Raw genomic sequence first — 21692 nt, forward strand, 5'->3', positions numbered from 1 at the left:
CGACTGCATCCTGCTCCGTTAGTTCGTCTCAATTGGCTGGAGCTGCCTACCAATGAAATCCACAGGTCATACCCCACCCCCCATCTCTTCCTCTTCTTCCTCCTCCTCCTCCTCTTCATCTTCCTCCTCCTCCTTCCCTTCTTCTTCTTCCTCCTCTTCAACAGCTCACTGCTCCTCTGCACATCACTCTTCAATGTTCCCACGGCGACGACCACGTGCAGCCGATCGGTGCTGATGTGGACGACTGAACTCAAACAACCACACAGGGAGGGGCGGAGGGAGAGAAGGGAGGAAAAGATGAGTGAAGGAAAAAAAGAAGAGAGACAAAAGGAAGGAGAGGAGAAAGTAGGAAGGAGGGAGGGAGGAAAATAAGAAAGACAGAAGTAGGAAAGGAAGAAATAAAAAGAAGTAAAGGGAGATGAAGAAAGAAACAAGGAAGGAGAGGAGAAGGAAAGGAAAAAGGAAGGGAAGGGAGAACTAAAAGACTGAGGATGGAGGGAAGGAAAGGAGTGAGGAGGAAGTGAAGGAGGGAGGAAAGTAAGGCAGAAAGATGAGTGAATAAAATGATGATGAAGGACGAGTGCAGTGATGATGTTTCACCTTCTCTCTCATGACTCCACAACAAACTTGTTGAAGGTCACTGACATCTCTGTTTGTTTTAAACAGAACCCCCCCACTCACTCCCCCTCATACACTTTAACCCACATCACCCACCCACCCCCACCCCCTCAGGGCCTCCTGCCACCTGATGAGCTTTGAAGTGCTAACGAGTGCCCGCATCGCTCGCCCTGTTTACAGAGAGAGAGAGAGCCTGACCGCCACGCTGCATTCATTACATCTGCCGCAGGGCCACGTTCAAAGCTGCACCGGAGGGGGGGGTGGGGGAGGAGAACACAAAGGGGGGGAACACAAAGGGGGAGAACACAGAGTGCGGCGGCTGACAAACTTCAGATCAGGTTTTTATGTATTTTGGGGATTCTGGTTCTGATGTCGACCAGTTTTATCTCACAGTCCCTCATTAAGGCTCGTTAAGCCTCGTTAAGGCTCAAACATTACCATGGTGAACAGGAGGCTGGTAATGTAAACTGTCCAGTACAGTAACTAATTTAGATTTAGAGCTTCTCTCCTGTAGATCTCTCTGAGCTGACGTCAGCTGTCTCTTCATTTCAACCATCAACTTGTTTCTGATCAATATTAGATCTTTATAATAGGTTATGTACAACAGGCCTTTAAGGTTGCAGTAATTAAACCTCTACTTAACTACTAACTTCTCCACTCAGACTAGACTCAGGTCACATCCCTGTTTATCCAGAGTCATATAAAATATAAAATATGAACCATTTGTGTGACATTTTGTCATAATTGCTGTGAAGCCGGAGTAACGGCTAAAAAGTGTTTTGTGAGGTCTCCTTGACCTTGACCTTTGAACTTTAGCCACCAACAATCTAACCAGTTCAACTCAGGATCTTATACAGAAACATTAAAGGAACCAGGCTGGTTGAAGTCAGACTGATCAGAGTCCAGTTTGTTCATGTTAACAATGACTTCTCATGGAGTGCCACAGGGTTCTGATACTGTTCACCTTATATATGCTTCCTTTAGAGTATTATCTTGAAACAGCAGGTAAAAGTCTGATGTTACGCAAATGACACCCACCTGTATCTATCTAAACTTACGTCAATAATGATTAACACTAATTAGCTGCAGCTGTAATGTATTTTACATTTGGATTTTCATTTCTCTTAAGGCGTCTTTGAAGGCTGTGATGCCCTGCCCCCCCACCCCACCCCCTCCCACTGCTGCTCAGAGGAAAAATAAAACCTGGACTTTACAGTGTGACAGTCCTGAATCACTAATACCTCAGAGAGAGAAGGAGAGATCTGTGTGTGTGTGTGTGTGTGTGTGTGTGTGTGTGTGTGTGTGTGTGTGGGTGGGTGTGTGTGTGTGTGTGTGTGTGTGTGTCTCCTCATCCAGCTCTTCATCCTCATATTTTTATCCCTCCTTCATTTCATCTTCACAAGGATTACAGCAGCCAATCAGCTTTATCCTGACGACCAGCAGGAAGTTGAGAAGAAGTAGAGCAAAGGTCACAGAATGTGGCCGAGAGCGTGAAGTGTGATGTCATCACCTGTCAAGGCTGTGACTCGTCACAACACTTAGAATTTTCTGATCTGCCTCAAAACCTGGGTTTAAGTTTCATGTTTTTCAGTGAGAAATTGGCACAAAATCACACAAATAACACACAATGACCTCTGACCTGTGAGCAGCGATCATCAACGCTGAATCTACAGAAATATTCAGGGAGCAGATTCAACAAGATAATAATAAAAATAATAATAACTTTTCAAAACAAAGTTACAGAGTGTTTACAAACATGAAAACAAAACAGGGAAATAAAAGACACAGGTAGCCGATGTAAGGAGGATAAAAGGTGTAATATGATTGAACTTTTTGGAACCAGTCCGGAGTCTAGCTGCAGCGCTTTGTATGAGTTGAAGGGAATGAAGAGATTTATACAGGGAGTTGCAATAGAGAAGAACGCAAGAAAAATAAGAACTAAACTGTGAAATCCATAAAAATGTGTTTATTTGCTCAGTAACTTCTACATGAGTCAGAATCTCTCACCTTCTCCTCCAGACACTCCTCTGTACTGAAACATGTGAACAGAAGGCAGAAGATGTTCTTACTACGACTGAATCATTTATTTTTTCACTTTATTTTTAACATTGAGTTACTGGACACTTGAATTTCCCCTAGTGGATGAATAAAGTAGATATCAAATCAGATCAATAACACCACACACTGACAGGATCAATGATGACTCCTGACAGTAACTACACAAAAGAGTTTTTCAGACTAAACGCCTCAAGTTGTGATTGATCATAAACATGGAAATAACTTATTGATTATATTAAAGAAAATAATCAATCAGTCAACATCAATTCTTTATAAATCTAGAGAATTTACTGCTCACTTATTCTTCCCTGTATAACTTACTGTGCGAAGGTGGGGGCGACCTTTAAAACAAGTATAAACTCAACAGTCTTACAACAGAAACGATTATTAATAAGGCTGATTATGATCGCAGTGCTTTCAGTTTTTTTCAGTACAGAAGACAAATGTAATCAGAGTTTATAAATTACTGTACAGAAAGATAAAGCAGGGATTAAAAGGAGATTTATCTCTATAGTGGGAGTTAAATTATGGAACAATGCGAATATATAAATTTAAAAATGTGTAACTGGCTTTTGGTTTTCAGAGGAAGGATCTGGAAAGTTACAGGTGTGAATGATTTTCTTTTTGGTGGGTAGATTATTGATAAGAACGTAGGCGGATCAGTCACTGATACATAGACCGCTGTTGTTTCTTCTGTTTTATATAGTTTATAATATTGTATTATTAGTAATGACTGAATAAAACCTGTGACCACCTGTTGAAGTGCAGGTTCACAGAGACAAAGCCTCAGAGTTTAAAGTCGAGTTTTATCCCCAATTAAAAAGCTCGAGTCGATGGAAATAAAAACCTCGTTAATCCAGCTGCCGCTCTCTGTGGAGAGTTTACCGGCCCAGGATGGAGGGATGAAGGAGGGATGGACGGGGGCGAGGGAGGGATGAGGGTCACATTTCCTCCGTCTCATGTCTCAGTATAAACTCTGTGAAATGAGTCTGAACTGACTATAAGCTGATTTCAGAGGAGGAGGTTTGTAATTCCAGGATTTTCTGCAGAAGTGTGAAGCGTCGTGGCAGCCGGCCGTGCCGGCACTGAGCCAGCATCAGGCCGGACTCAGAGTTAATAGAAGTGGTAAAGAGGCTGCCAGCTGGCAACACAACCCTCACCGTCCGGGGGTGGGGCGCGTATTCATCTTCAAAACTTTTCCAGGATGACTCGCTGTTTTCCAGGATATTCTTGTTTTTGTCCTGAAAGCAAAAAGCTCGTACCATCAGTCCATCAGGACCTGGACCAAGGATTCAAAAAAACATTTCCAGGATGTTTTTTCTCTTCCTGGATTTTTCAAGAACAGGAGAATCGTCTTTGATGTTTCCAGGTTTTCCACGACCTTCATCATTCCTCCATCAAAACCTGGATCAGGTCACAATCAAATTCTTTCCAGGACGTTTTTGCTCCACTTTGTCATTTTTTTCCAGGACTTGCAAACTGCCTTGAAGAACATTTTCCAGGTTCTCCAGGATCCATCAGAACCTGGATTTACACACATGCACATTCCAGACCTTTCCAGGACACCTTGTTTTCCAGGACACAGTCTCACTGAGGAGCTGCAGCGTCCTGAGTGCTTTTAATGTGACGAAGAGTCGACCCTCCTCCTCCTCACCCTGAAAGAGGATGATTGACAGGACTAAAGATAAATGAGGGCCAGGCAGGGTCCCGGGGCCAAGAGGGGCCACATGAACCACATGAGGGGAAGGGGGGGGGTCACTGTGTGTGTGTGTTAGTGTCTGACAGGCTTCACCTCTCAGATCAGAAACACAAAGCAGCAGCAGCCTCTATTGTTCATATTGTTTATGATTGAGGGGGGAGGGGCAGGGTCAATGATATGGGCAGGGTGGAGGGGGGGGGGGGATTTGATTGACAATTAGCAGGACTTTTGGGTGACTCCTGGACTCCCCCTCAGTCTCTGAACTGAACCTTTAACCAGGCTAACAGTTCCCCTCCGCCTCCAGTGTTTGTGCTAAGCTAGGCTAACTACAGATCAGTGTTACAGAGCTTGACACGCAAACTGTGATTTACACACACTCCCCCTCTCACACACACACACACACACTCTCACACACACACACACACACACACGTATGGTGTGGGGTTCATCATTGGTCGCCGTGGTAACTGGAGACAAAGAAACTGGAGTCCTGTTACAGTGTGTGTGAGTGAGAGTGTGTGAGTGTGTGTGTGTGTGTGTGTGTGTGAGAGTGTGTGTGTGAGTGTGAGTGTGTGTGACATGTTGAGAGAGTGTGTGTGTGTGACATGTTCAGAGAGTGTTGGTGAGTGGTAGTGTGTGTGTGTGTGTGTGTGAGTGAGTGTGTGTGTGTGAGTGTGTGAGTGTGTGTGTGACATGGTCAGAGAGTGTGTGTGTGTGTGTGAGTGTGAGTGTGTGTGTGTGAGTGTGTGTGTGTGAGTGTGTGTGTGATGTTCAGTTAACTTGATCCTACATATTCTGAATATTACAGCACAGGAATCTGTCAGAGCTGCTGTAACGTGACGGTGTGTGTTCGGAGGATCTGGAGCAGCAGCTGCTCCGATGACACAAAAACAGAGAGTTACAGTTTGACATCAAGTGTTAGTTCATATTCTCCACCCAGTTTAATCCAGGTGAGAGTCTGACTGAGCGCACGCCTGTTCTCAGGTCAGTTTTATCAGCTGTGTTTGCTAGGCAGAGACTCTGCTGCTTACAGCCAATCAGAGCGCAGCATGGCAACAGGTAGTCAGCCTCACCTGCATGGGGCTGACCCCTTATAGAGACTCTCCAGCCGAGAACACTGAGTTTAGTTTGGTTTGGTGTCCTCTGCTGTTTTAGAACTAGTTGGGTCTGATTTTTTTAATGTTATTTTCATAAAGTTTTGGTGCAGCAGAAAAAGATTTAATCTTGGTTTAAAGTAAAAACTAAACTGAGTTCAAAGAGAGGTTTAAATTTAATCTTTCTTAATTTTAAACTAGTTTGGTGCAACAGAATTTCAATTTAAAGCTTGATTTAATCTGGTTTAAAAGTTAAACCTTGTTGATGCAGTCCAGCCTTGGTCAGTGACACTTTTATCTGTTGTATTCAGAGGTTGAACCCTTCAGACGTTAATGGTCGCTCCTCTAGCGCCCCCCTCAGGACAAACCAGAGGAACAAACTCAAACCACAGTGTGTATGTTGAGTCCAGCTCAAGTTACAGATCCTTGGACACTACTCACAAACTGGGCTTTACAACTCTGGAAAGTTATCACAGCTTTATCTGTTGTAACGGCAACCGTCAGGTATAAATAGTAGAAATACAGTGCTCGTCTTATCTTCAGGGAATGTGAGCGTTCACACAACATGAGTCAGACTCAGGTCTGTGTGTTTAAAGTCTCAGTTCAGATTCATATATATATAAACTGTATATATAAAAGGTATTTCTTTGGGCTTTTTTATGCCTTTATTAGAGTAGCAGTGAGAGAGAGACAGGAAGGTTTGGGGTGAGAGAGAGAGGGGATGACATGCACCAAAGAGCCGTGGGTCAGATTCGAACCCAGGCTGCTGTTGTACGGACTGATACGCGCTGTACCAGGTGAACCACCGGGTCGCCCCCAGTTCACATTCATATTTATACAAATGATTCACAAACACGTTCATTTAATTTCCTGTTCGTCTTTCTCTGAGTTTCTGCGAGGGACAAGGTGGAGGTTTGTCTTTGTGTGTGTGTGTGTGTGTGTGTGTGTGTGTGTGTGTGTGTGTGTGTGTGGAGCAGGTAGGATCAGGTGTTCGGACAGCAGATCAGATAGTTTTGTCTTGTAGCTTGTAGCTTCTTGTCTGAACCTAAAGGGAACACTGTGGCTATTGTAGCTGAGCCTGTCAGGACAGACTCGGGTTACATTAACACACACACACAGTAACACACACAGTAACACACACAGTAACACAATGGACTGCAGAGTATCTCCAGAGGGCATCGATCATGTGACTGTGGGACAGACATAATAAAGCTGCTCTCTGCCTCTGTGGGAAAATCCTGCTGCATGATGGACAGTGGATCCTTCAGTGACAGCAGGTCCATGAGAACCAGATCCTGGTCTGGTAACTGAAGGACTTTACACAAGACAGATGTTCAGCTTTGTGTAAGAAAACATCAGAATAAAAGAGAATACTTAAAGATGCATCTGACAATCTTTGACTACTGGGGGGCAACAGATGTTGAACTGAAACAGCTGGATTGGTCCAGTTTCCTCTGGTGTTTTAGTCCTGGTGTTAAACATGCTGGACACCCTGGTCTGTTCTGGTCTGGTCTGGGCGGGTCTGGTCTAGAGCCTCCCCTCTGCTCAGACCATCTGAGCAGAATAAACCTTGTTCTTCGGCCTGTGTTTCACATTAACTCTGAGCTGATTGTGTCTGAGCAGATCTGAACATTAATCTGTCAGCAGGTCGCTGCGCTTCAGTCTGGAGAATCGTCTGAGCGTCCGCTCTGTCAGGAAGTCTGACGAACGACCTCGACCCGTCCCCGTCCGCACCGGACCTGGATCTAATCCACCTGACCTTCACAGACCTGCACAGATTAAACACTAAATCACAGTGGGGCATGCTGGGAGCTGTGACATCACAGGTGTGGAGACTGAAATATATTTCAGAGACTCGCTGCAGCTGCTGCAGGAAAAACCAAAAAACATGTGAGAAGAGAAAATGTGGAGATCTCTGAGAACAGAACGGGACGAGGACAGGAAGCGTCTTCAGGGTGAGACACCTGCTCAGTTTCTGTCAGTCCAGTCCACAATCTGGAGTCCTGGATTAGAGCAAGTACAGCAGCAAATGATTGATTAACGAAAGGCAGGAAGTGAAGGAGGAGAAGAGAAGGAACATGTGGAGATCACTCCTCATCCTCAGACCTCAGCTCTTCACAGATACATGCTGTGATCAGCTGTGATCAGCTGTGATCAGCTCCTGTCTGTTGTGTATCAAGATGTTCAGCCTGTGATACAGAAGGAAACTTCTCTGTTAAGTTCTGCAGACTGTCTGGTTTCTCAGTGGATTTCTGGAGCAGCTCATGTCCCACTTGAAAATCTCAAAAATGTTGTCGGCCCACATCCGACCCCGTAACGACACAGAGTATGTATAAATGTTGTATTTTGAGTTAGTATATATATATATACACATACGTACATACATACATATATTATAGTCACGTCTTTTCATTAGAATTGATCTGTTTTGTAAATGAGTTGGCCCACCTGTAATACCTTCACAGCCCACAACCACTGGAGCTTTATTCTGGAGGGACACTTCCTGACATCCTCAGGAAGTGAAGTCACACTGAATCAGAGCAACATGTGGTTCAGGTCTGAGGGTTCAGGTCTGAGGGTTCAGGTCTGAGTCAGTCGGACCTTCACTTCCTGAATCAGCTGTGATCAGCAGCTGAACTACAGGACCTGACTTCCTGCAGTAGAAGCAGCAGTTTTTAATCTGGAGACGTTTGGTTCTGTCGTAGTTGGAAGGAACTCTTTCCCAGTGTCTGACAGCTGAGTCTCACATCACATCCCCTGAGCTGCATGTTACAGTCTGCTGTGTTCAGCTGGAAGAGGCTCCTCCATCTGTGCTCAGGCTAAATGATGATGATGATGAAGATGATGATGGTGGTGAACCTGGTCACCCTGTGGCCTCTGTCCATTAGACAGATGAGGGATGATGTGAGAGGCGAGGGGACGGAGTTCACAGTGAACGCAGCGCCTGCTCTCTGAGCTGTTAGTCACTCGATCCCTCGGCTAACTCAGTTAGCCTGCACTTTGCTAATGGTGTTAGAAAAGACAAAGAGGGCGCGGCGGAGGAGAGGTTCTCCCTCCGTCCTCTCCCTCCATCAGGATGTTTCCTCTGCTCCCACCCACCGCCCAAACTCAATCAGGACCAGGCCTGGATGCTGTGTTCAGGTCACACGGGAACAATCAGCGCTGTGATTCAGCAAACCGACGAGCTCTGAAGTGAAAGTGTTTGAAGTTGTTAAGACGTTGTCTTTGTACGGAAATCCAGCTGGGCCAAAAATAGCTGCTCTGTACATTGATCATCCCAGTTTCAGGAAACTTTGCTGGAGGCAGAGTTGCTATAAATACAGAGAGTGGGGGGGTTATTCCTGCTGTAAAGTTGGACATTTTAACATGGGAGTCTATGAGGACTGACTCACTGTTGGAGCCTCTAGTGGTCGTTAGAGGAACTGCAGCTTCAGCTTTAGCTTCAGCTTCAGCCATGGAGGTTGATACTTGTCTGAATGTGACTGAAACAGGAAGTGTGTGTGTGACTGATGAGGCTTCACAGACTGAAGAAGACCTCATGTCCCACAGAGAGCGCCCCCTACAGTCTGAGTCTGTTCGTTCAGCCTGTGAGATTCAAACATTATGAGACGAGTCTTCAGTTTTCACTCTGATGTTTGAATCCATCACAATCACTTTGATTTCATGGGTTTTAATTTGCCCCCCCCCCCCGTCAAACATGTAAATCACACTTTTTTTATTGTTATGTGAGAGTGGAGCTGAATTTAAAAACCAGCTGTGATTAATGAGAGCAGCTCAGCCAATCAGAACGGCCTGTGAGAAACCAAATCAGTCAGTTCAAACCTCATTACCAACATCCAAATTAGCTGTGTTGATTGGACCCCCCCCCCCCCCCCCCCCCCCCCCGGGTGGGACAGGGGATTGTCTCTTCTGTTGTCTGAGTCACATGAATATTCAGAGAGACATGAAGTTTGATTAGTTGGTTTTCAGAGATCAATAGTTGAATGATTCTGGTTTGTAACAGGGAGGTGAGACACATCTGTCACTGTGTGATGAGCTCAGTGTTTGTGTTAAATTAAATTATGTAAATTACAGCAACAGCTGTGACACACAAACGCATCACGGCTTCACTGTTTCTGTCTGTATCTGTCTGAGGAGGCTGTCACTAATGATTATTACTGATAGTTGATCATTAATTAATGCCTCATAGATCAGTTCTAGTCAGGGTAACCTGTGCGTTGCCAGGTTGTGTCAAATCCTCCTCCTGCAGACTGATCCGGAAAACAGCTGCAAAACATCTGGACTCAACATTAGAGACTGGTTTAAGGTTAAGGTTGGACATTAAGTCAGAGTGTGTGTGTGTGTGTGTGTGTGTGTGTGTGTGTGTGTGTGTGTGATCACTTCCCATCTGCAGGGACCAACCTGCTACTTAGGTGAGCGCTCAATTTTGCTTCCTGTTACTCCCAGACGGGCGGGGTATTGACGACACCAGCTGTGTGTGTGTGTGTGTGTGTGTGTGAGTGTGTGAGTGTGTGTGTGTGTGTGTGTGTGAGTGTGTGAGTGTGTGTGTGTGTGAGTGTGTGTGTGTGTGAGTGTGTGTGTGAGTGTGTGTGTGTGTGTGTGTGTGAGTGTGTGTGTCTCAGCCTCATTAGTCTCTGACTCTCTCTGTGGATCTGAACTGTGAAAGAACTCGTCCCAGTCGTGCAGACTGTTGTTAGTGTTCAAATACTGTGACTACTGCTTCACTACTACTAATACCACTAATACTAGTAATACTACTAATGTTACCAATACTACTTATACCACTAATACTTGACTCATTGTTTAGTGAGCCAATAAAAATAAAGCAGATTTCACTGAGAGAAACCAAATCCTGCAAGGTTTGGATGGTGGGTCCAGGTGGGCGGGGCTTGGTGACTGCTTTGTTGTGACATCACAAAGTTCCAGAAGTCCTGACGGCTGGTTTTAAGGCTCAGTTTCTGAATACAGGCTGTGTGCATTTCTCTGTGGACTGAGGCTTTGATACTTTCACAGTATTAATATAGAAGCTAGAGCTGATCTATAATCACACTACACATGGACACAGACCTTTACACTGGAGGAGCTTTAAATACGTTTGAGCTGTGAAACTCAGAGCGACAGTTTCCCGCCTCCTCCAGAGGCTGATGATGTTCTGAGGTCACAGGTAGAAGAAGCCATTGACCTCTGACCATTCTCTTCTTCATGAACAGTGTGGAACACAGGTGAGCTTCACCTGTTGGTGTGTGAACATGAACTACTTCCTGTGTCTGCTCCTCAGGTTCTTCCGGGGGGAGTACACGGTGGAGGTGGCCATCAACGACTACCTGGACATCTACTGTCCTCACTATGAGGGGGCGGAGTCTGCCGAGCGCATGGAGCACTATGTGTTGTATATGGTGAACTACGACGGCTACACCACCTGCGACCACCACAGGAAGGGCTTCAAACGCTGGGAGTGTAACCGCCCCCAGAGTCCCAGCGGCCCGCTCAAGTTCTCCGAGAAGTTCCAGCTGTTCACGCCCTTCAGCCTGGGCTTCGAGTTCAGGCCGGGCCACGAGTACTACTACATCTGTGAGTACTACTACTACTGAGTACTACTACATGTGTGAGTACTAGTACTGAGTACTGCTTTATCTGTGAGGACTACTATGTGTGTGAATCAGAGAGAGAATCTGATCTGTTAAAAATAATAAACTTTATTTATAAATCACTTTTATTAACAAAGAGTTTCACAGAAAGAAAAAGAATAAAATGTAAAAAATCAGTGAAACAATAAGAGGTTAAAACAAAGACAGGAAGTTACACAGAATATAAAGAGAAACTAAAATGTGTCAAACATTGATCAAAGACGCGGATGATGTCTGACTGATCTAAAGCTGATCCATTATTATTAATAATTATTAATAATTATTATTATCTTATTTTCATGACTTTCAGTTTGTTCACTGATTTTTACTAAAAGATTGTAAAAAGCAGTTTTAACATGACATAAGCTGCTGTATTTATGTGTGTGTATGTGTGTGTGTATGTGTGTGTGTGTGTGTGTGTGTGTGTGTGTGTGTGTGTGTCTAGACATAGTCTCTCCTCCAACCTGGGAATCATTTTCTAAATTGTGGCTCATTTGGACTGAAAAGCTTCAAGCAGAGAAACAGACCGTTTGTTTTAAATTACACTTAATGACTGTGTGTGTGTGTGTGTGTGTGTGTGTGTGTGTGTGTGTGTGTGTGTGTGTGTGTGTGTGTGTGTGTGTGTGTGTGTGTCCTCTCTTTATGAACTTGAGCTCGATTTATTTTTTATTTAAAACCATAAAACAAAAGAATTTTTTTAAATGTTTCCTGTTTCAAAATATTTGTTTAATTTGTTATTTGTTAAAAAATGTTTTTGACGTTTGATGTTTTTTCAGTGGAACAGTTAGATTTTTATGTTTTAACCAGGTGTATGTCATGAAATAAAATATATATATTAATATATTAACTGAGTCTGGTGGACAGGTTCTTTGTTCGGGTTTGAAATGGATTAAAACTGATTTCTCACACACACACACACACACACACACACACACACACACACACACACACACACACACACACACACACACACACACACACACACACACACACACACACACACACACACACTCACACACACACACACACACACACACACACACAGTAACGACACGTCCTGGACAGTTTGAGGTTCAGCTTCTTGTGGACTGGAGGATCCGGGATCAGTACAGTCCACCTCCTGGGCCACAGCTGCCCCCCTTTCTATATTCAGGTCTGGATCTTTGTGACTTCCTGATTAAATAAAGTTTATATAACTTTATTTGTGCAGACAAACAGTCACATGTAGAGTGAAGGTCTCAGGACGAGACCAGAGACAGAGTGTAGACGTGTGTCGGGATTATTAGAGACTGAACACACTGAGATGTTTTCACTTGTGTCTCTGCTGTTGTTGTTGTTGTTGTTTTTGTTGTTTTTGTTGTTGTTGTTGTTGTTGTTGTTATATTTGTGTTTTTAGTTATTTGTGTTGAAATTAATCGTCTTTTGTTTAAACTCAGACGATAAAAAGTTTTTCTGAATCAGAATCAGTGTTTAAATCACCTGAAGCTGAGGATGTGAAAACTGATCAGCTTCAGTTATTGATCAGGTCTGAGTGATGTCATCATCACTTCAGTGCTGTACTGTTAAGTCTTTCCTGTCTGTTTCCTCTGCAGCGTCTCCACATCCAAACCTGGCCGGGAAACCCTGTCTGAAGCTCAAAGTCTACGTCAAACCAACCAGTGAGTCTCTGTCAGTGTGGGGGTGCTGTATTGGAGGGGGGGTCCTGTTGTTTCATAATCCATCAGTGGTTCTCATGAGTAAATAAATGAAGACTGGAACTTTTCTTTTTAATTCTGATTTTATTCCAGTTTAACTTTCATCACTAAAGCTCCACACAGTCTAAAGGCAGATCTATGTCTATGTGCTGTTTGATGATACAGCTGGTTCTATATTACTACTGTGTCTGATGTTTATATATATATATATATGTATATGATGTTAATGTCTGTCTCTCTCTCTCTCAGATGACTCGGTGTACGAGTCTCCGGAGCCCTTCCTGACAGACGACACCACCGGTGGCTGCGGCCTCGCTCTCCCTCGCCTCTCCCTGCTGTTCGCTACGTCGCTCGCCCTGCTCCTCATCCTCCTCCTCCCTTCCTCATAGCACTTCCTCTTCATCCTCCTCTTCACCGTCCTCCAGTCGCTCCGAGGAGAAATGACCGACCCGAGGCGGGAAACCGATCCGATTCCCTCTCCCTGACCTCTGACCTTCACCTGAACTCTGCTCAGCAGCTCGGCCAATCAGAGGAGGCGGAGGTCACGGTGTGGAGGTCACTGCTGGATCGTCTCTGCTCTGATGATGTTTCTGACTCGCTCTCTGACTCCGTCCGTCTGACTGACATCTCTCTGACACATGTTGTTTCTTCTTTTAAACTCTGGAGACGAAACTTCACTTTTCTACAAAATCCTCTTTTTAATTGAACAAATTAAAACAAACTTAACGAGCCACATCAGTGTTTCACAGGTTTCACCTACAGAAACAAACGACACTTTTTACATAAAATCTGGATCTTTTCAAATATTAGAAAGATAGTGCAGAATAATATGAATAGATAAATAAAATGAAATAACCTTTTATGAGTTTGTACAAGATAATAAGTTGTAAACACAAGATCTTTATCTGATGTGTGTAAAAACACAGTGACTCTCCACAGTCACATGCTGAACATTAACGTCAACAATTGTTGTGATGATTAGACAGTGAACACACTGACTTTCATATTGTATGTGAATGAATGGAAATCAATGAGAACAGAAAATACATCAGAAACTGCAGATAAATTCTCTGCACAAGACATAATACACACACACACACACACACACACACATATATATATATAAAACATCTTCAGCTGTAATATCTATTATCTAATATCTATATACTATAACTATATATAACAGGTTGTGATCATTCATTAAAAAATCTAATCTGGCATTAAACAGCTGAAACAAACACTGGTCTGCTCTTTAAGTTCTGATTAATAATCAAACTGATTGATCCAGATGATCAAGTAGAAACATCATGTGACTGTGTGTCAGCTGACAGACGACTCATGGAGCCTGAACTCATCAGGCTGATCTTCATCTTCAGCTCCGGACGTCTCATCAGACAGACATCATCATCATCATCATCATCATCATCATCATCATCATCATCATCATCATCATCCAGTCTGCATGAACACCATCAGAAACAGACTCAGCATCAGCAGTTTCTATGTGTCTGAGCAGCGTTCACACGAGCTGTTTTTCCTGCAGCCGTTTGTCCAGGATCAGGAACCTGGATCAGGAAACATCCAGGACCTGCTGCAGGACCTCCTGGACCTCCTGGACCTCCTGGACCTCCTGGACTTCCTGGACCTGCTCCCTCATGATGACAGTCACAGAAATCAGACACAGCTGAATCCATCACTTGATCAGTCTAATTCAATATTGATTCAATTTAATCATCAATCATTTTGTCTGAAAACTAAGAATAATAAGCATCTATGTTTAATTTCCAGATTCTTAAACAGTTCAACAGCTAAATTTAAGGTAAACACAAGAAACTTGTGCTACAGAAAACTTCAAAATGAAAATGTTACACAATAATAAAATCACAACATTTTATCAGCACAGAATCCTGGAGGTCCAGCCTCTATGTTTTTCAAAATAAAAGCTTCTGTTCTGTCACTCAAAGGACCAAGATCTGATTCATTAATTTGAATTAATGTTAATTAATTACAGTATATAGAGAGTTGACTCCATCAAACTTCAGGTAGTTACTAAAAAATTTTAAAACTTTATTTCCTGTATCTTGTCCAGATATTGTTTATTTTTATCAGGTGAATCTTCTGCCTGACTGACTTCTGAGACTGATCATCATCATCATCATCATCATCATCATCATCATCATCATCATCATCATCATCACCATCATCATCATCATCATCATCATCACCATCATCATCATCAGTTAGAAATATGAAAATAGAGACTGGATTAGTCTGGAGCCTCTCTCTCTCTCTCTTTCTCTCTGTGTGTCCCTTTGTCTCTCGCCCGCCTCCAGCAGCAGATGGCCTTTTATTTGTGTAAATCTGCCAAAGACTCTTGTTAAACTTCCTGTTGGGAGCTTCAGAGGAGGGGGTGGGGCTAGTCCTACAGCAGCTATAGAGGTCACTTTAACCCCGCCCACTTCCAATACAGGGGGCGGGGTTTGCAGAAGGGGAGGGGTCAGGTTTAATTTTTTTTACTGAATCATGTTGTTTTGTGGTAAAAATCAAAACGAATGTTCTGCGCAAAATCAAAACGATAAATGGCCTTTTTTCCTCTGGTGCTGAATTTTTAGTGACTGACGAACAGCGACACCGTGTGGTTGAGGTGAACACTTCATCAAGTCACGCGCTTTTGTTTTTTGTCTCTTTATCTTTTCATACCATCCCTCCATCCCTATTTATGGAGGGGGAGTGTGTCCTTGTGTGTGGATGAGCAGGGGCATGCTGGGAAATGCAGTATATGTAAGAAAGGCACTGTGATGGAGGATGACAGACAGATGATGTAGCACTTGGACGGAAACAAACTGACATCGACGTTTCCTCATTTTTTTACTTTACATTTGTGCCATTTATTGAGTTTTTTTTTAAAAAGCAGGAGATTCATATGAAGGAATCAGTCTGATGTTTGTTGTTGTTGTTGTTGTTGTTGTTTTCCTCCTTTTTGTTTCTGCTTGCATCACAATGCATTCTGGTCCTTGTAGTCTTGTGTGTTCTGGTTGAGTTGATGGATAATAGTGGGTGGGTTTTCCAGCTCGTCATCCTCTTCTTCGTTGGTTTTCGTGTGGATGGAATCAGTTTTCGTGATGTAAGAAATGTTAAAGAAGCTCAAGGAAGAAAAAAGTTCTGATGGTGGTTTTGTGGGCAGGAGTGACACCTCCCTGCTTTCTCTGGTTTACAATATCTCTGAGCTCAATCAAATGTTTTTCTACATTCAAATGTCAGCATATTCTATTCTTTGAAAGACTAAAAATCTGTTTCGTATATTTTCTTATTGGATGCTTATAAAGTCCTGTTATAAAGAATGCATTTATCTGATTGGCTGAAGAGCTAACGAGGGGTCAGAGGTCGTCAGGCCTTTCCAGGACATTTATTTCCTGCGCTGCATGAGCGGGAAAAATAAAACATTTAGTGAATTTACTTTGAAGAAGATTTCAGAGAGAAAATGTTCAGACGTGTATGAATCTGTGTTTGATAAATTCACCACCAATAAAAAAACTTCCACTAAAGATTCATCGTCCTTTGTTCCAGTTTGTTCCAGATTGTTCCAATTCACACACAAACATTTTTCACTGGGTGATTATGTTGTTGTAGTTTTGTTAGAATACTAACTTTTACATAATTTAACACCAGAATCATCTTCTGTGAATAGGAAGTAATTTACATATATACATTTTTTTTTTAATATTATACTATGACATTTTTGACCTACTATAGTATGAAATTTTTGACATACTAAACTATGACATTTTTTGATATAGTAAACTAAGATTTTTTGACATGCAATACTAAGACTTTCTTTTGACATACTGAACTATGACATTTTTTGAAATATTGTACTATGACTTTTTTTGATATAATAAAATATGAAATTTTCCGAAATATTATACTGTCATTTTTTGACATACTAAACTGACATTTTATGACAAACTATACTATGACATTTTTTTACATATTAAACTGTGACATTTTCTTAAGTATTATACTTTTACATTTTTTGACATACTAAACTATTCATTTTTTAGACATACTAAACCATGACAGTTTTTGACATACTAAACTGACACTTTCTGAAATATTATATGACATTTTTTGACAAACTAAACTTTGACATTTTTTGACAAACTCTCCTAAATGTAGAGGGGAAGATCTTCTTTAGCGTAGTCGCACGGAGATTAGCTAGTTATTTAGAAAGGAATAGCCTAATAGATACTGCAGTACAGAAGGCAGGAATACCAGGTTTCGCAGGGTGTTTAGAGCACACTAGCATGATGTGGCATCAGATTCAGGCAGCCAAGACAGAGAAAAGAGACTTGCATGTCATATTTTTGGATTTAGTAAATGCGTTTGGTTCAGTGCCACACAGCCTTATTTGGGAGGCGTTTGATTATTTTAGAGTGCCTGGAGTAGTGGTTAATTTAGTAAGGTTGTATTTCCAAGATATTAGACTATGCTTAAGTACAGCAGGCTTTACAACAGGGTGGCAGAGGCTAGAAATAGGCATTATGGCAGGGTGCACAATTTCTCCATTGACATTCACAATGGTGATGGAGGTAATCATTAGAGCTTCTAAGTGGGTTGTAGGTGGAGAGAGGCGGCAGGATGGGATGCACCTTACACCAATTAGGGCCTACATGGATGACATGACGTTGATAACTACAACGGTGCCATGTATGAAAAGAGTACTTGAGAGACTTAATAAAAACTTAAAGTGGGCTAGTATGAAAATCAAGCCTAGTAAGTCTAGAAGTATCTCAATAAGTAGAGGGAAGTTAAGTGATAGGAAGTTTGTAATAGACGAAGAGGAAATTCCAATAATTAGGGAAAAATCAGTAAAGAGTTTAGGTAGGTGGTACAAGGCAGACTTGAATGATGGAGAACAGGTAGTGCAGTTTCGGAAAGATGTTGCCGAGGGACTGGATAGAATAGATAAATCAGGGCTTCCAGGAAAATTGAAGTTGTGGTGTTTGCAGTTCGGGTTATTTCCCAGACTGATGTGGCCAATGTCTGTTTATGAGATTCCATTATCTGCTGCAGAAAAAATGGAAAGATTAGTTAGCTTTTACATTAGGAAGTGGCTAGGTGTTCCTAGATGTTTAAGTGCGGTGGCACTGTATGGGAAAGGCAGTCTAGTGGAGGAGTTTAAATGTACTAAGGTTAGGACAGAGCTCCTGTTATCTGGGAGTAAAGATGTGGTAGTTAGTAAGGTGGTTCCAAACCTAATCAAGGGGAGAAAATGGAATCCAAGAATGGCAGTGCAGGAGGCGGAAGCAACGCTCAGGCATACAGAGATTGTGGGTAATGTCCAAATAGGCCGGGGAGGCTTGGGGCTTGGCCCAGGCAAACCGGTGTGGAGTAGAGCAGGTCCCAAGGAAAAGAGAAAGCTAGTTGTGGAACAGGTTCGTAGACAGGAGGAAATATTAAGGGGTGCAAAGGCAGTGGCTCAGGCTAAGCAGGGACAGTGGTTGAATTGGGAAGGTGTAGATAAGAAAAAGCTTAGCTGGAAAGAGCTGTGGAGTATGGAGGAAAGTAGCATTAGATTTTTGATAGGGGCAACATATGATGTATTGCCAACTCCCCAGAACCTAAAACTCTGGGTAAATGGAGACCCGCTATGTTCATTGTGTTCAGGTACTGCAACTTTAAAGCACATTTTGTCAGGCTGTAAGGTTAGTCTGTCGCAAGGCCGGTATACGTGGCGACATAACCAGGTTTTAAAAAGCTTAGCTGCAGGAATTGAAGACTTACGGAGGCAGGCAAATTTAGGAGGGTCTAAAATAAAGAGAGTTGCAATCAAGTTTGTTCAAGAGGGAGAGAAAGTTGGTAAGACAGCAAGGAGGCAAGGCAGCTTAGAGGATGCTTGTGATTGGGAAATGCAGGTAGATTTAGGAGGAAAGCTTGTTGTTCCCCAGGAAATAGCCAGTACAAAGCTAAGGCCTGACATAGTCTTGTGGTCTAGGAGTAGAATGAAAGTATATTTCATAGAGCTGACTGTTCCGTGGGAGGCTTCAGTTGAAGAAGCATATGAAAGGAAAAAGCTCAGGTATGTAGAGTTAGGGGCAGAAGCAGAGCAGCGAGGATGGAAAGTTAGGATTTGTCCAGTGGAAGTAGGATGTAGAGGATTTGTAGCAAGGTCTGTTGTCTCTTTGGTAAGGGAGTTAGGAGGAAGTGGACAGAGTGTGAGGAAAATAGTAAAGGACATGTCAGATGAGGCAGTAAGATCCAGTCAGTGGATTTGGATGAGAAGAAGTAATGGTAGCTGGGGGCCCAGCAGGGGGAGCACTTAGGATAGACAGACTCTTAGGAGAAGCAAGGAAGAAAATCCAGGAAGAGGAAGTGTTTTTAAGTGGAGGGTGTGGCCTGTGTGAGCCTCTTTGAGACCATGCGGTTAGTTCAGGTGAGTTGGTTTGTTTGTATTGCTCTGAATTGGTCTGTAGTGTGTCTCTGACTGTCTAGGCGAGTTTGTTTGTTTTAGGTGAGTTGTTGGAGAGTGGGGGAGTAGGGGGAGGTAGAGCACAGCCTAACCCGGCGGGGGAGAGCTAGCCCAAACAGGCACCTCTCCCTGACTCTACCTCCCTCATTCAAAATGGCCGCCATTTTCTCCAACTGGTTAGGGGAGTTTGTTTGCTGAATCTGCTGGTGTGTTTTGTCCTAGTTGATAATGTTGTGTGTGGTAGCATAGGCAAGGTAAAGGAGAAAATAGTTGTGGTGTGAGGAGCAGTGATGGCTGGCATTAGGGGAGTGACTCTGGGACGCCAGTGATCACTGTCTAGCCTCCTGGAGGTGTCGTGGGACCAACTAGACGAAACACTGGTGAAAGGAGGTTCCCACCTGATGACCCCAAAGACATGTTAGTTATCACTGCTCATTAGTCTGTGTAGCTGAATTAATAGTTATCATAGGGCTTAGGGAGTTATTCACTGAGTCTGGTCCATTTTCTGTAGCACAAGTTTCTTGTGTTTACCTTAAAAAAAGTTACTTCACAGAATAATAATATAATAAAAAATATTTGTCGTCCTCCTGTTCTGCAGCAAAACACAGACTTCATGTGGAAAATCAGTGGACTGATCTTTTGAGATTAAGGCGTCATCACTGTCTGTTAGTACAAGACAAATGTAGTCTGAATAATTCACTGTAGCATCAGAACATGAAGAGAAAGACCAAGATGAAGAAATACTTGGTTCATATGTAAAGAGTAATCAGATTACTCTCGATTACTGTACTCCTCTGTTTGTTTGGAGTCCAGCTGTTTGTGGATGCGCACTCAGACTAGAGTAACTCAGTACATTTACTTTGGTACTGTTTATAGCAGCTGTTTGTCAAGGTTTGCTATTGTTGTGTTGTTGATAAAATTAAAACAACAAATAGAAAAGGTTTGGATGGTGGGTCCAGGTGGGCGGGGCTTGGTGACTGCTTTGTTGTGACATCACAAAGTTCCAGAAGTCCTGACGGCTGGTTTTAAGGCTCAGTTTCTGAATACAGGCTGTGTGCATTTCTCTGTGGACTGAGGCTTTGATACTTTCACAGTATTAATATAGAAGCTAGACCTGATCTATAATCACACTACACATGGACACAGACCTTTACACTGGAGGAGCTTTAATTAAACTCAATTCTTCTTCCTGAACAGCTTCACATATCTAATCCTTCACATTTCTCCTGATTGAGTCTTGGTTCTAATTTTAATTCCTCCTTCACACAAAGTCAAATCAACTGATTTCACAGTGAAATAATATAATCAGTCAAACTAACGCATACACACACACACACACACACACACACACACAGCGATCGATCGATGCAGTGATCAGCAGGCAGATCAGATGGGTTAGATGCTCTGATGGGAGAAACATTGAGCATTAAACTGTCCAATCAGAGCTCAGCTGAAATCAAACAGGTTGTTTTTCTGTCTGGATGACGCCTCCTCGCTGCACCGCCATCAGACCGAGGTCAGCGTGAAGGACGTAGGATGAGGACGATGATCACGATCAGCTGTTTATCAGTCCTTCAGCTTCATGTTCAAGTCACAGATAGATCATCATCTAAATCCTGTGGTTCTGGTCCTGTGGAGTCCATGTGGAAGTGAATCGAGATCCTCCTCAAGCGGACTTGATCCAGAGTCTGACTGACGGCTCCTCCACAGACCACCCAGCTCTGACCTTTGACCTTTGGGTTGTTGTCTTGCTGCTCAGTCTCAGGTGAACGAGCTGAATCTAATAAAAACACAGTGGAGACGTCAGTAAGTGTGTGTCCACACAAGTACTCTGGTGTTGGTTACGAGAAACTGGTTGTCATAGTAACACACACACACACACACACACACACACCTGCTGGTCTCCTGGCAGCAGGGCAGGAAATAAAGCAGGACCCACCTGTGTTCTGTCACCTGCAGGTTTGATCCAGATCAACCTCAGGCTACAGCAGAGTCAGTGAATCACTTCACGTTTGACCTGAAGCTCAGTCCAAACAGGAGACACAGTGACATCATCATCATCATCATCATCATCATCATCATTACCACCCCACCCCCTACCCCACTCCTCATCGACTTAATAAAATCAAACCTGTTTAAACCTGTCTGATAGAAGCTCCGCCTCCCCCAGACAGCACATGACTGATCAAAGCCGCCTCGCCACAGGAGAGCTGCTCTCCTATTGGCTGCTTCCTGCACAGTCTGTCACATTAATTCAAGACAGCTCCTTTCATCCTAGTCCCAGTAACAGACTGGTTTCACTGGTCAGACTCACTCTCTCATCATTCTTATCAAATGTTTCAAACAGGAAACTCTCTCCTGGCGTCTCCTCTTCCTCCTGAAATGAAACAAATAGAGATTAAAGATTAAACTAAGACAATAAATCAAAGTCGC

General features: G+C 43.0%; 1 protein-coding gene across 1 annotated transcript in view; it reads left to right on the forward strand.

Moving 5' to 3' along the window:
* LOC111236208 (ephrin-A2-like) overlaps positions 1-13234 on the forward strand; it is an 18648-nt gene extending 5414 nt beyond the window's left edge. Inside the window, exons 3-6 of the mRNA XM_022764875.1 lie at positions 10748-11040; positions 12689-12754; positions 13040-13127; positions 13216-13234. Coding sequence (XP_022620596.1) covers positions 10748-11040; positions 12689-12754; positions 13040-13127; positions 13216-13234 — 466 coding nt within the window. The remainder of the gene's footprint in view (positions 1-10747; positions 11041-12688; positions 12755-13039; positions 13128-13215) is intronic.
* The last annotated feature ends 8458 nt before the right edge of the window (positions 13235-21692 follow it).

The sequence above is a fragment of the Seriola dumerili genome, unplaced genomic scaffold (genome assembly GCF_002260705.1).
Source record: "Seriola dumerili isolate Sdu_G_001 unplaced genomic scaffold, Sdu_1.0 BDQW01000592.1, whole genome shotgun sequence".
Classification (NCBI taxonomy): Eukaryota; Metazoa; Chordata; class Actinopteri; order Carangiformes; family Carangidae; genus Seriola; species Seriola dumerili.